The sequence below is a fragment of the Ichthyophthirius multifiliis genome (genome assembly GCF_000220395.1).
Source record: "Ichthyophthirius multifiliis unplaced genomic scaffold scaff_1120509249594, whole genome shotgun sequence".
Taxonomy (NCBI): domain Eukaryota; phylum Ciliophora; class Oligohymenophorea; order Hymenostomatida; genus Ichthyophthirius; species Ichthyophthirius multifiliis.
In genome coordinates, this window is record NW_004087563.1 from 3,806 (window position 1) to 16,090 (window position 12,285).

The 12,285-nt window shown below is 22.8% G+C and overlaps 1 protein-coding gene across 1 annotated transcript, besides 12 other annotated features; it reads right to left on the reverse strand. All coding sequences in view use genetic code 6, as the record gives it.

Annotated features, from left to right (window-relative positions):
* Window positions 1-392: 392 nt before the first annotated feature.
* IMG5_014910 (E3 ubiquitin-protein ligase, HECT-domain, putative) lies at window positions 393-11,595 on the reverse strand (the record flags this gene model as incomplete). The annotated part of the gene is made up of 13 exons (XM_004039609.1): window positions 393-785; window positions 892-1,248; window positions 1,319-4,724; window positions 4,791-4,927; window positions 5,003-5,006; window positions 5,052-5,099; window positions 5,310-5,428; window positions 5,498-6,805; window positions 6,929-6,980; window positions 7,810-8,475; window positions 9,057-9,212; window positions 9,324-9,387; window positions 11,468-11,595. 13 exons carry the CDS (start codon window positions 11,593-11,595, stop codon window positions 460-462), a joined length of 6,771 nt encoding a protein of 2,256 aa, XP_004039657.1. The 3' UTR covers window positions 393-459.
* Window positions 789-873: a microsatellite.
* Window positions 1,250-1,311: a microsatellite.
* Window positions 5,158-5,220: a microsatellite.
* Window positions 5,162-5,263: a microsatellite.
* Window positions 5,209-5,263: a microsatellite.
* Window positions 5,234-5,272: a microsatellite.
* Window positions 6,844-6,916: a microsatellite.
* Window positions 7,738-7,797: a microsatellite.
* Window positions 8,493-8,580: a microsatellite.
* Window positions 8,512-8,578: a microsatellite.
* Window positions 9,219-9,284: a microsatellite.
* Window positions 9,420-9,517: a microsatellite.
* Window positions 11,596-12,285: the final 690 nt, after the last annotated feature.

The following is a 12,285-nucleotide window of genomic DNA, read 5'->3' on the forward strand; positions in this document are numbered from 1 at the left end:
TTATTATTATTAGGAAGATTCTGAATATCCGAACATCGATCTATGAGAATCATATTCTTTTCTTTTTTAATCATTTCCAATGATATCCCAGGCAGCATTTATTTGTTTGAATTTTTCTTAGTTTCCTTTATTTACATCTGGATGGTATTATTTAGTTAATTTATAATATTGTTTTTTAATTTCATCTTTTGTAGATGTTGGTTTTACTCCTAAAATTGAATAATAGTCTTTATCAAATTATTATTGGAAGTATTTTTTAGTAGATTTTTGGAGTGTTTTATAAAAAAGGAAATGTTTTTTTGTTATTAATTTGAACATTTTTTTTATAAATTAAAATATGTATAAATTTATTCTTTTTTTTTTTATTATTATTATTATTATAAAAAAAAAATACTATGGAAAATTTTTCTTTTTTAAAAATAAATAAAAAAAACTATACGCAAATAATAAATTTATTTTTCATCCTATATGAAATCCTTCTGAACCTTCACTAATTGAAAATATAAGTTTCTCTTTTAATTTCTCTTTACTGTCATATTCAGGTAAATCTATTTAATTAAAACAAGTATGAGCGACTAAAAGACTATCTGCATTTGTATGCCTATCAATTTTCAAAGGATAATTTTTAAAACCTCCATAAGGTACTTTAAATGAACCAGTAAGGAAAAACAAGAAATTCGCTCTTTAAATTTCATCTTCTTCTTAGAGAACTTCCCAAAACCATTTAATAACTTTATGATTTTCAGTATAATAATAATATTAGGTGTTTTTCTTCATATCTTCGACTAATATATATAATATATAAATGTATGTATATATATATATATACATATATATATATATATATATATATATATATATATATATATATATGTATTTTTTTATTTTTACTATCAACTGTAGGCATTCCAGTTAAATGAAGGCCCAATTCTTATTCATTTATAAATTCTAGTGCTTCCCTAGGGATTATGCTCTCAAGTCCTTTGATAAAAGCTTTCGCTTATTTTTCAATATTGGCAATCATTTTTGCTTCGCAAAAAAGTTTAACGAATTATTTTTTATTTGTTTCATTTACAGGTACATTCAAACCATTTTTAACTAATTCGAATGTTTTTTGGATTCCAAACAGGTTTTCTGTATAACTAAAATCATACATTAGATCGTCTATCTCATTTTCTAACATCCAACTTAAATTTCTACTTAACTCAGGATCTATATCTTCTAAATCCTTAATATAGACATTTTTTTCTATATATATAAAATATATATGAATACACATATATATATATATATATATATATATATATATATTTATTACTTAACATATGTTTAAGAAAAGACTTACAAAAGTTGACATCAAAATGCCATTTATCAACTAATGATTTTCCTACAAGTCTTCCTAGAAATACAAAATGAGTTAAATGATCAGGGACTATATGTGATAAATGTGAAGGCTAAATACTTCTTTTATTGGCACTCAATTGAAATAAACCGTAGTCAGGATTAAAGACTTCTTTTCCTAATAAAGCTAGCCATTCTTTAGTCAAACCACCGTAGTCTATTCCGTCTTCTTCTTTGAATTGTATTTTTATTTATTTAAGAACTAATTCGGCGGGTGTATACTTTCCTAAGTATTCTAAAGTGGAAATCCAAGGCTTTTCTCGGTCTATTACGAAGACTATACTTTGGGTTTCTCCTTGGAGATTTTACTGCTTTTGAAGAGCACAGTTTTTTGCAATTGAACGTAGAAAGTCTAGTTTTATTTTTAAAGGAAGTTTGTCCTTTTTTTCAGTATTTCGAATAAAATGGTGGAAATTAGATATTCTTTCTGGATTTAACTCCATTATTTACTCTATTACTTACATTATTTTTGGCACATAAAGCATATGAAAGGTCTAATCGATGTCGAATATGGGCTCATTGTAGGCTGAAGTGCTCCTAAAGAGCATACTTATGGGTAAATACTGGGGTACAGTTTCTTCATTGGAGTATAATCGGGATAGTTTAGGCTCTTATTCCTATTATTCTTCTTCGTTTAGTTCTTTTATTACATCAGGACTGGTCATATTATAGTTTTATTCGGGGGAGGAGATTTCTGAAAAGTTGTCTTCTAAGGAATATTTTTGTATTTTTTTTTCTGAAAAAGTGCATTTTTCATCACTTTAAAGTTAAGAAGATGAAATTAAGGCTGAATTGGTATTATTTTATTATTATTATGTATTTTAATAATAAGGATTCATAAATTAATGAAAAATAATAAGAGACTTAATTTAATATTTCCAATTCGAATATATATCTAGTGTTATAGTCTAAGATTAGTTAAAATCAGTGCCTATTAATTCCACTAAATTAAAAATATACTCAATACTCTCCCTAAAGGCTAAGTTTACGAATCTTATTGAATATATTTTCTTTTTTAGGTATTTAGTGAATCTTTAATGTATATTTTACTTCTCGTTTATATACCAGATTTTAAGCTCATTTTGTTTTTCAGAAATCATTGTTTTTAGGGAATTTATGAGACTATTTTTGCTCTTTTTTTAGTTTATTTCGAGGTTCTACATCACTTATTTTTTTAAAGGACTTTAGAAAGAACAAGTATTTAGGGTTTAGACGTATTTTTTTAGTTTGTTTATTTCTTTTTGCTTAGCACCTATGTCTTTGTTTGTGTAGAGTTTTATGGCTTAATCTAGTATGTTTTCCTCGAATATACTCTTCATGTCTTTTATAAAATGCCTTAGATTATGTGAAAGGTTCTTAAACTCCTGACAGGAAATGCTATTTAGGGTAAAAGCTTAGAATTTAGAGAGAATCACGTTTAATTAATCAACATCTTTTAACTAAGAGACTATAGTCTGCTTGATATTGAAGTTATTTTTGACTAAAAATGTGGATTTAAAGTTCTCGGTGTTTGCCTGGATTTTCTGCATTATTTCATCAAGTTATTTACCATAATGAGTTAGTACACCAGATAGTATTATGACAAAATTGATGCTTTTGAACTTTATTAGGCTTTAGATGATGCCAAGAAGGTTTTTGTTTGTTTTTATTCTCTTAGCAGACTTAAAAATGACTTCGGAGAGTGTTTTCATGAAACTTTAATTGATTATTTATTCGCCAATGATGTATTTATTATTGGTTTATTATTCTTGTTAAACATTATAAAATGTGCCTGCTTTTTGAGACTTTTTTTGTATTTTTCTTTGCTTGTTTTATAAATATTTCTAGTCATAGTTTAAGAATTCGTTGTTTTCGTCATTTATATTGTTGTTTTTGTTCAGTTTAGATTAATATTGAGGCTCGTGGGAAAATTTACGGGATCTTAAGTTGTTTTCTTCGATTTTTTCCTCTTGATTTTTAGAAGATAGGAATTTCTCACTTTAATGAAATTAAGATTTGCTCAAAATATGATCCACAATCAATAAGGCGAAATCATTAGTGTTTTTTCCTTATAATTATTCCCCTATTAACTTAATTCCGAGCTCTAAAACTGATGAATTTTCCTAAAAGGAATTAAAAACGGTTAAATTTTAATTGACTGCGATTTTTTGGCGCATTTTTTAGATTAATTCTAAACTAGAGAGGGAATTTAGGTTTCTTTCAAGGAGATTTTTATCAAATATTTGTATAAAAATATTATCTTACGAAACTATTTTCAACTGCTTATGGGGATTTATTATACCTTATATGTATAGTTATATACATATATTGGAGTTTAGGATTCTCCTTATGATAGAACATATACGGGATTACATGAGGCTTTTGGAAATTTAGGATGAGTTGAAAAAACAGGAGAAGTTCTTGTCTAATACTTGGTAGTTTTTGCTATTTAAACATAATAAAAAGGTCAAAGAGTCAGCTATTTTATAACCTAAGTAAGGATTCAGACTTAAATATTAAAGAAGCTTTAAAGGACTTTCCGTAAATGTTTAAAAATCATCATTGTTTATTTCTTTAGAGGGACTTATGAGCAGACTTTGGATTAAAATTTCCAAAATTTCGTCTTCAATGATTGGAAGTTGAAAAAAAAAGTCCAACGGGAGATTATTTTCTTGATTTGGATATTATTAGAAAACTTAAATTGAATTAAAATTTTATTAGATTTAATCTAAATCTTGGGTATTTCCTGACTTTTTATATGAGTTTTTGTTATTGTTTTCACTTTCAGATTCCTATTATTAATCAGAGTCTAGTTCAGATAAATCGTCAATGGAAGGAATGTATATAGACTAATATAAAAAAGCATATCTTCGTTAGTTTTTAGAGTTCATATAATGCTGATTTAAATTGTTTTGGCTTGTGTTTTAGGATGTTTGGCTATATTTTTGCCTTAGTTTAAGGGCATTTTTTCGAAGGTCTTTTGGAAGCCTTTCTATTAGGTTATTATCGGCAAATTTAAGGAGAAAATTGCGAGTTTCAGAATCGAATTTGTTAAAAAATGTAATTATTTATTAAAGTTCGGATTTACGGTAGTGTGAGGTTATTTAAAGGCCATTAAATAAGTTTTTTATTGAGATTTTTTCACGTTAGATTATTAAGTCAAGCTTGACTTTTTACATTTCTTCTCTAGATAGGGCTTATTAGTTTGCTTTTTCAGTGTTTTCTTGTCTAAAAGAATTTAAAAATGCTACTTTTATTTCGTCTGAAAGAGAATAAAAATATAAACGGTCAATTTAATATTCTTCAAGGCAATTTTCGGAAAAACCATATGCCTAGAAATCAAACTTTGTTTAATATAAAATATATAAAAAAATGAAATATTTATAAGTAAATATAAGATTATGTTTTACTTTTTATTCTGGTTCTGATAAAGTATTTTCTTATAGAAAATATTATTATTGTTATGTTATTTATTAAAATTAGTATTAGGCGGCTTTTAAGATATTTATTTTTTCATCAACTGAGGCTTATCGGAATTAGTTTTTGTCTATATTGTATAAATTTAAAGAATTTCTAGGAAAATCTAATAATGACCAATTAAATTCTAACATTAATTATTTACTTTCCTTTTTATAATTTATAAAACAATAAAAATATATATATATATATACTTCATCTAAATTATTATCATCTTCATCATCTTCTTCTAAAATTTAATCCTTTAAATAAAAATAAATATAATTAAAATAATAAATATTTTAATAGAATAAAAGAATTAAATATATATAAATATAAAAAAAAAATTATATAAAAATACAATATAAAAATTATAAATATATATATAAATATAAAAATATATTTATATATATATATATATATATATTTGTATATTATAAATCTTTAATTTTATTTTTTTGTCTATTTTTTACATATCCGTCATTGTTATTGAAATTAAGTATTATTTAATTTTCTTCTGTTATTTTATTATGTTTTTTTTCCTCATCAAATTCATCCTCGCCATTTTCATTTTTATATTATTATAAATATCCTTTATTATTGATATTTCTTATATTTCTATTATTAATTTCGTCAATTAAGGTTTTTTCTATATTATTACTTATATTTGAGTTATTTTTTTTTTCTTCTTCTTCATCTTCCTCGTAAATTTCTTCGTTTATTTGATTTTGTAAATAAATTCTTTCACTATTAAGTTTAATTAATTATTATAATTTAAGAATTTCTTATTGACTCTTATTTTCTTCCTATTCGCAATTTTTTTTCTCGATTTATTTTTATAAGAAATTATTTTTTTGTGAATTCTCTTATTTTGTTTCTTACTATTGCTAATTTTTTTATAAGTTTTTTTATTCTGTTTGCATTTTTTATATATCGTAAATTATTTATTAATAAATAAATTAAGCCTTTGGTATATTATTATTCTTATTAGGCCATTTATCCCCGTTTTCCTAATCATATATATATTAAGAATAAAAGGAGTCACAATCATTATCCTCGCACATATAATTCAGCATCCATTCTGAACTTTCTTAATAATATAAAGAAGGTATTTCACCTTTTAATTTACCAGATTATATCATATGTAATATATAATCTTAAGAATTTAATTTTTAAACACTTCCGTATATTGTATTTGACCAAGATTTTCTTTAAATAAAATATTTTGAAAAAGTTTCTTTTGAATTTTTTTTTAAATTTGTATTTTAGGAATGACTATTTTAGGTGTTTTATTCATTTTATTATTAGGAAGTTTTATTTTGTTGGAGAAAATCGTTTTTTATATCTGAAAAAAATGAGGTATTAGAAGTTTTTTTTTCATTGAAAAATTTTGTATTTTCTTGCTGGTTTTTTTCGACGCATTTTTAAATAAGATTTTCAAGGTTTTTTTCTTTAAGTAAATTTTAAATGTATTTATTGTGCGAATTCTTTATATCCGAAAGCTTTTTGTTGTTTTTACCATAAAAATTTCCGGTATATAACATATAAGATATTTTAATTATATTCTTATATATTTAATTCAATATTAAATAGAAATTTATTGCCGTTAGAATATTTAAAAGGGAGTTATTTTTAGAACATTTTTTAATTATTTAAATAAAATAGAAAAACATATCTTTTATTTTTTACAGTCTTTTTTCCAAATAACATTAAGAGAGGTTCTTTAAAGAATTGTTTTTAATGTAATTTTCTTCGTCTTTACTTATGTTACATTAATCGAAATAACTTCCACTAAAAATAATACTGTAGTAGTTTAAAATTATATCTTCAAGTTCAAGTACACTGATGTCATTATGTAAAAATTCTTCTTATTTTTAGTTTATTATTTCGTTTAATTTATCTTCATATTTTTCGATTAAATAATTCTTAAATATTTCATTTGAGCCAATTATTTAGTCATCTTTCTCATCTAAAAAAAATATATATGCAATAATAGAAATAAAAAAAATATATAAATATAAATATATATGTATATAAATATATATATATATATATATATATATATATATATATATTATATTAAATAAAATACATACAATAAGAATAACTAATAGAATTCGTAATTAATTTTAAGAATTATCTAGCTGTATTAAATGAAAAAGGTGAAATAACTATCAAATAATCTAAAAAGTTTATTTTTTTTGAATTATAATTTTTAAAATAATTTTCTAATTTTGGTATTCCTTCTACTTCCTTTATTATACTTTCAACATCTAATTCTTAGTAAATCACTAAAGAATTAATAATAGGATATTTCGCACATAATTAAATTATTAATTTCATACAAACTTCGTGTGAAAGTTATGAATAGAAGAGTTTTTCATTTTATAAAAACAACTATTTTAGTGTTTAATGTATATTTTTAGAGTAGGTTTTAACCAGAAAATCTATTAGTTTTTCACAAATAATGTCAATTTATTATATATTTTAGTTATTTTATAAAAAGAGTTCTTTAAAATTTACAAAAGAGACTTAATTTTTATCTTAAAAAAGAAAAGATTCGTTTAAAATTTGATAAAAAATCTCTGGAAAAGCCACAAAACTACTCCCTTGATTATTTTTAAGTCTAAAAACTTCTATCTAATTATATATTTTCATTTAGAATTTATCATAAAACATATCTGCTAGTAAAATTTACATATTCCTTTTTTAGAAATCCTTATTAGTGGAAAAAATAAAGATACTATCAATTAATTACCTCAAAGTTTTATATAATTAATTATTCCAATTATTGAAATTGCTCTATTTTATAAGAGTATTATCTAAAATAGGCAAAATTTCATATAAAACCATTTCTATTTTTTAGACTGAAGGATTTTAATACAAAGACATTGTTAGAAGTCCCAAAAACTATTTAAATTACGAAATTTTTATCCCTAAAATATTAAAATTTTGAAATTTAGTTATCTATACATTTTCCATTTATAAGTAATTTTTGATAATTTAGGCACAAATGAAAAAAAGTTCGTTCCAATTTTCAACAGTAAATATCTCCTCTTATTTTAGGGATTTTTTCAGTGTTTTGTCAGCCGAGTAATTTAATAGATTTTCCATTATCATCATAGAATACCTAAAAGGATCATAGTCTAATGTATTAGATTCATCTTAAGTGATTTTCCTTACTTAAGTTTTCTCCATTATCTTACTAATATACATGAGGAAGTTCTTACACGAAACCCATGATTATCCGAAGACATATTTCATTCCTTTATCTAAGTTCGGGTCTATGTTATCATCATCTTATATTAATCTACATAAAAGGTTTGTTATCATGGCTAAAGTACAGGCATTTATGATAGGATCATCCATTTTTCCGTTGTATTAGATCAAATGCTCTTCTAAATTTGAGTAATTAAAGTCTTAAAGGTAGTCATTGTATAATTTTTAAACCAAAACATATCCTCCATGTGTATCTAATTGCCAATCAGGAAGAAAATTTTAGAAGTGTTTTTCAAGTTGTTTCATAAAAAATATAGAAAATATTTTCTTTTGAACTAATATTTATTTTTTACATGATGTTTTTACGAATTTTATATAATGATGAATAACTTTAAATATATGGGAACTTCTTGTGCGAACCTGAAGAAAAAAAAAAAAAATTAATAATATAAATTAATATATATATATATATATATATATATATATATATATATATATATATATATATTATTATATATATATAAAGAGAGATTGCTTAACTTAATTATAATATGTCGAATTTAAGAACAAATTTATTATTCTTAAACCTAAATCTTACAAATATTATAAATGCTTTTCTTTATCATAGAGATCATTATTAGGGTATTTTGTGACTATTTCGATATATTATTCAGCAAGTTTTTCTGGTATAGACTCATTTTATTTTGCGTAACCAGGCATTGTTAGAAATACTTATTTCATATAAGAAGTAAATTCAGTTGCTAATTTAAAATAGTTATCAGAATTCTAAATTTCTTCTTTATAAATTTATTATATTTAGTTATTTTTTATATATTTAGTTTTGTTTGTTCGAGATGGCTATAACATATCTTACATTAAAAATAAATAATAACTATCATGGTGTTTTAGAAAACAAAAGAAAACATCTTTTAAAAGGTTTTTATGAAAGTTTTAAAGCTTTTTTTGTTATATATTTATTATAAATAATTAGTATAGATTACGTTTTGTTCTGAGTATTCTATTGTAATTTATTCTTTTTCAAGAGTTTAAATAATTGATTTTAAAATTAAACTGCCAGATGATAAATATTCACTTGATGATATTGGAATAAAATATGCATTATTACAATTTTCAATCCCATCAATATTTTATTTAAGCTAATATATTTTATAATAAAAATAAATATTTTTATTATAACAAAATTAAATATTTATTAATTATATTAAAAAAATTAAATTAATAAAATAAAATATACTAAAAAAAAGTACATTTTCTATAAAAAAAAAATATTTTATTAAACAAGATAAACTACTCTATTTATCTATTTCTTATCTATTTAATATATTTAAAAAAATTATAAATGAATATATATATATATATATATATAAATATATATAAATATAAATATATATATAGATTTATTTATATATATAGATTTATATATATATTAATATTTATATATTTTTTTTTGTTGTTGTTTTTTTTTATTCATATAATAATTACGCTAATTAAATAACTTTAATAACCGTATAATTAATAATATTATGAACTACTTCTCTAATTAAAATAGAATATCTTTTACTAAATCTTCTTTCTTTTGAATTATCTTAAATCTAAATCAATGAAAGATCTATTCTTTTCAATTTAGTAGCTAGTTTATGTATTTTAAATATCATTTTAGGCATTCTCATTTTTTTAAATATAAATTTATCAAATCCACTACTCCACTTAGTTTATGATATAAATAAATTTTTATCATATTTTATAAATTTATTTTCCACTGTCTATTAATATTCTTAAAATTCAGTTGCATATTTTTTCCCTTTTTAAATTTTATACTCTATATAATCACACATTTCATCTAAAAAAATATCTCCTATTATAAACTAGCATTCTATTGCTTTTTGACACATAAATTCATAGTTTTGGTAAAATTCATTAGAATTAATATAATTCCCTATCTAGTATTATAATATAACCACATTTTTGAATAAAAACAGTATTAATTCAGAATGTCTTATCTATTTTAGTATTTCATAGTGTTCTGAAGTGAACTTAGTATCATGTAAAAGCTTCAAAAAACTCGATCGAGATTCCTTCCAAAAACGCATCATTAAGAAGGGTGGGTTAAACTACTAATTGTTTACTTTTCTCATAATCCGGGACAATAAATAGGGTATATTATCCATATTATTCATACAAATTTCCGTTATAATCTTCAATATAGGACTCTCGTGGTCCGAAAATCTCTTTAGTTTCTTAAATAACTCTTAGGCTTAGTACCTTAGGGATGTTTAAAGGTCTTTTTGGTCTTTTTTAGAGATTGCTGAACTCAGAGGAGAACAACAATTAAGACAATATTTAAAAATATGTTCGAATTCTTCAAATGAAATATCTTTGTCTAGAATATTACAAATACAGTTTAAATAATAAAGACTATTAGCACATAAAACCTTATATTTAAATTCCAAAACTTAAAAAAGACTCTAATAAACAATGGAGACTTTGCCTTTTTTTTATTATTTACAAATTAACATATAAAACGGTCCTCATCTTTAATCATATTATCTAATTAAACTATTTTTATCTTTAAATATTTCTATAATTAGGGATAAGTAAACTATATAGCCTCTGTGTGTTCCTATATACCACTTCTTTATCCCCATAAAAGGGTATTTTTTATACATATTTCAACATAAACTTAACAGACTTTCGTTTAGTAGACGTTTTAGGGATTATTCTGTCCATTTAAGTCTATAAGTTCTTCTAAAAACCTCTTTATTAACCTAAAACTCTTCAAAAACATGATTTCGTTTTTTTCGCTTAATAGTTTGAAGATTTCGGCTATGATTTCCCATATTTCCTGTGGTTTTTCGTCTATTTAGTATAATAAATATCTCGTTGTGAACTGTATATCAGCATCTAAGATATGATATAGGATTTAGTTTATTAAAAGATGAGAGAATTTGTTTTTATTGATGATTTATTTCCTTATCTATATGAAAAAATCGCGGTTTATAAGTTTCTATATATATTCTTATTAATTGATTATTTTAGCCTTAAAAATATATGCTATAAGTCCCAAAAAGACCTTTTCAGTCTATTATTCGCCAATTTAAACTATTAAAAATTCGGAATGATCAATCATTAAACTTAAGAAAGTCTGGAATATACGGAAAACTATATCTTATTCTAAGGATATTATTTCGGTAAAAACAAGTATATTTATAATGTATTTATGTGGTTCTAATATAAAGGAGTCCTATTTTTTTTTTAAGGACTTTTTTTTGGCCAATTTGTAGTTTTCGAAGATTGTTTTGAAGTTTTCTTGTATTTAGAGTATCTTTTCTTTCTCTATTTCAGTGTTATTTGTTGTTTCTTCTAAATATTAAACATGTTTATAGCTAAATACTCCGATTCGTTTGAAAAAGCCCCGAAAATCTTTAAAATTAAAACAATATCAGAATGCATATAGGCATTTTTGACCACTTAGTCGAAAAATTGTAGCCATAAATCAGTTATTTCAATCTCGTGGGTCATTTTAAATTCATTAACGAATGTTTTCTCGTTTTTTTAAGTATAACTTTCGGCTAAAAAAGCACCAAAATGAACCAAAGTTTATAATATTAACCTTATATTGGTATCATTTATTGATTAATTATCCTTTATTATTTCTTATAGAACGTATTTTAATAATAGAAGTTAATCATAATATCCTTATAATGGTTATATAGGCTTATTATTGATATAAAATTGGTAATTATGTAGGTATTTTTTGGCATCCATTAGATTTAAATGTAGAAAAATCAATTACTAAACTCCTAGGAGTATTGTACTTTTTTAAAGAAGGAAACTTTTGATTATTTTGAGTTCGAAAATTAAATTAAGGAAGCTTTTTTATTGGAAGAGTTTTTTTTTAAAAGTAGAAAAAAATTTTCATCGAGATTTTCTTTGAGAATTTTTTTGGCAACTTAATGTGTTTGTCTTTGAAAAAAATCGTATTTTTTAAAAGGTCATCTGCCGAGATTTATAAATGGATCTTTATAGGTTTTAATTAGTCTCGAAGTCTAATTCTATATCTAATTAGGTTAAATAAGAGGGTAAATAGTCTCTTTTTTCAACTAAAAAGCACTATTTTAATATATATAAGTCTCTAATGTTCATTCTATTAGAATTCTCTTGATATTATAAATAAGAACAAAAAATAGCACATAATGTTTCTTGGTGTTC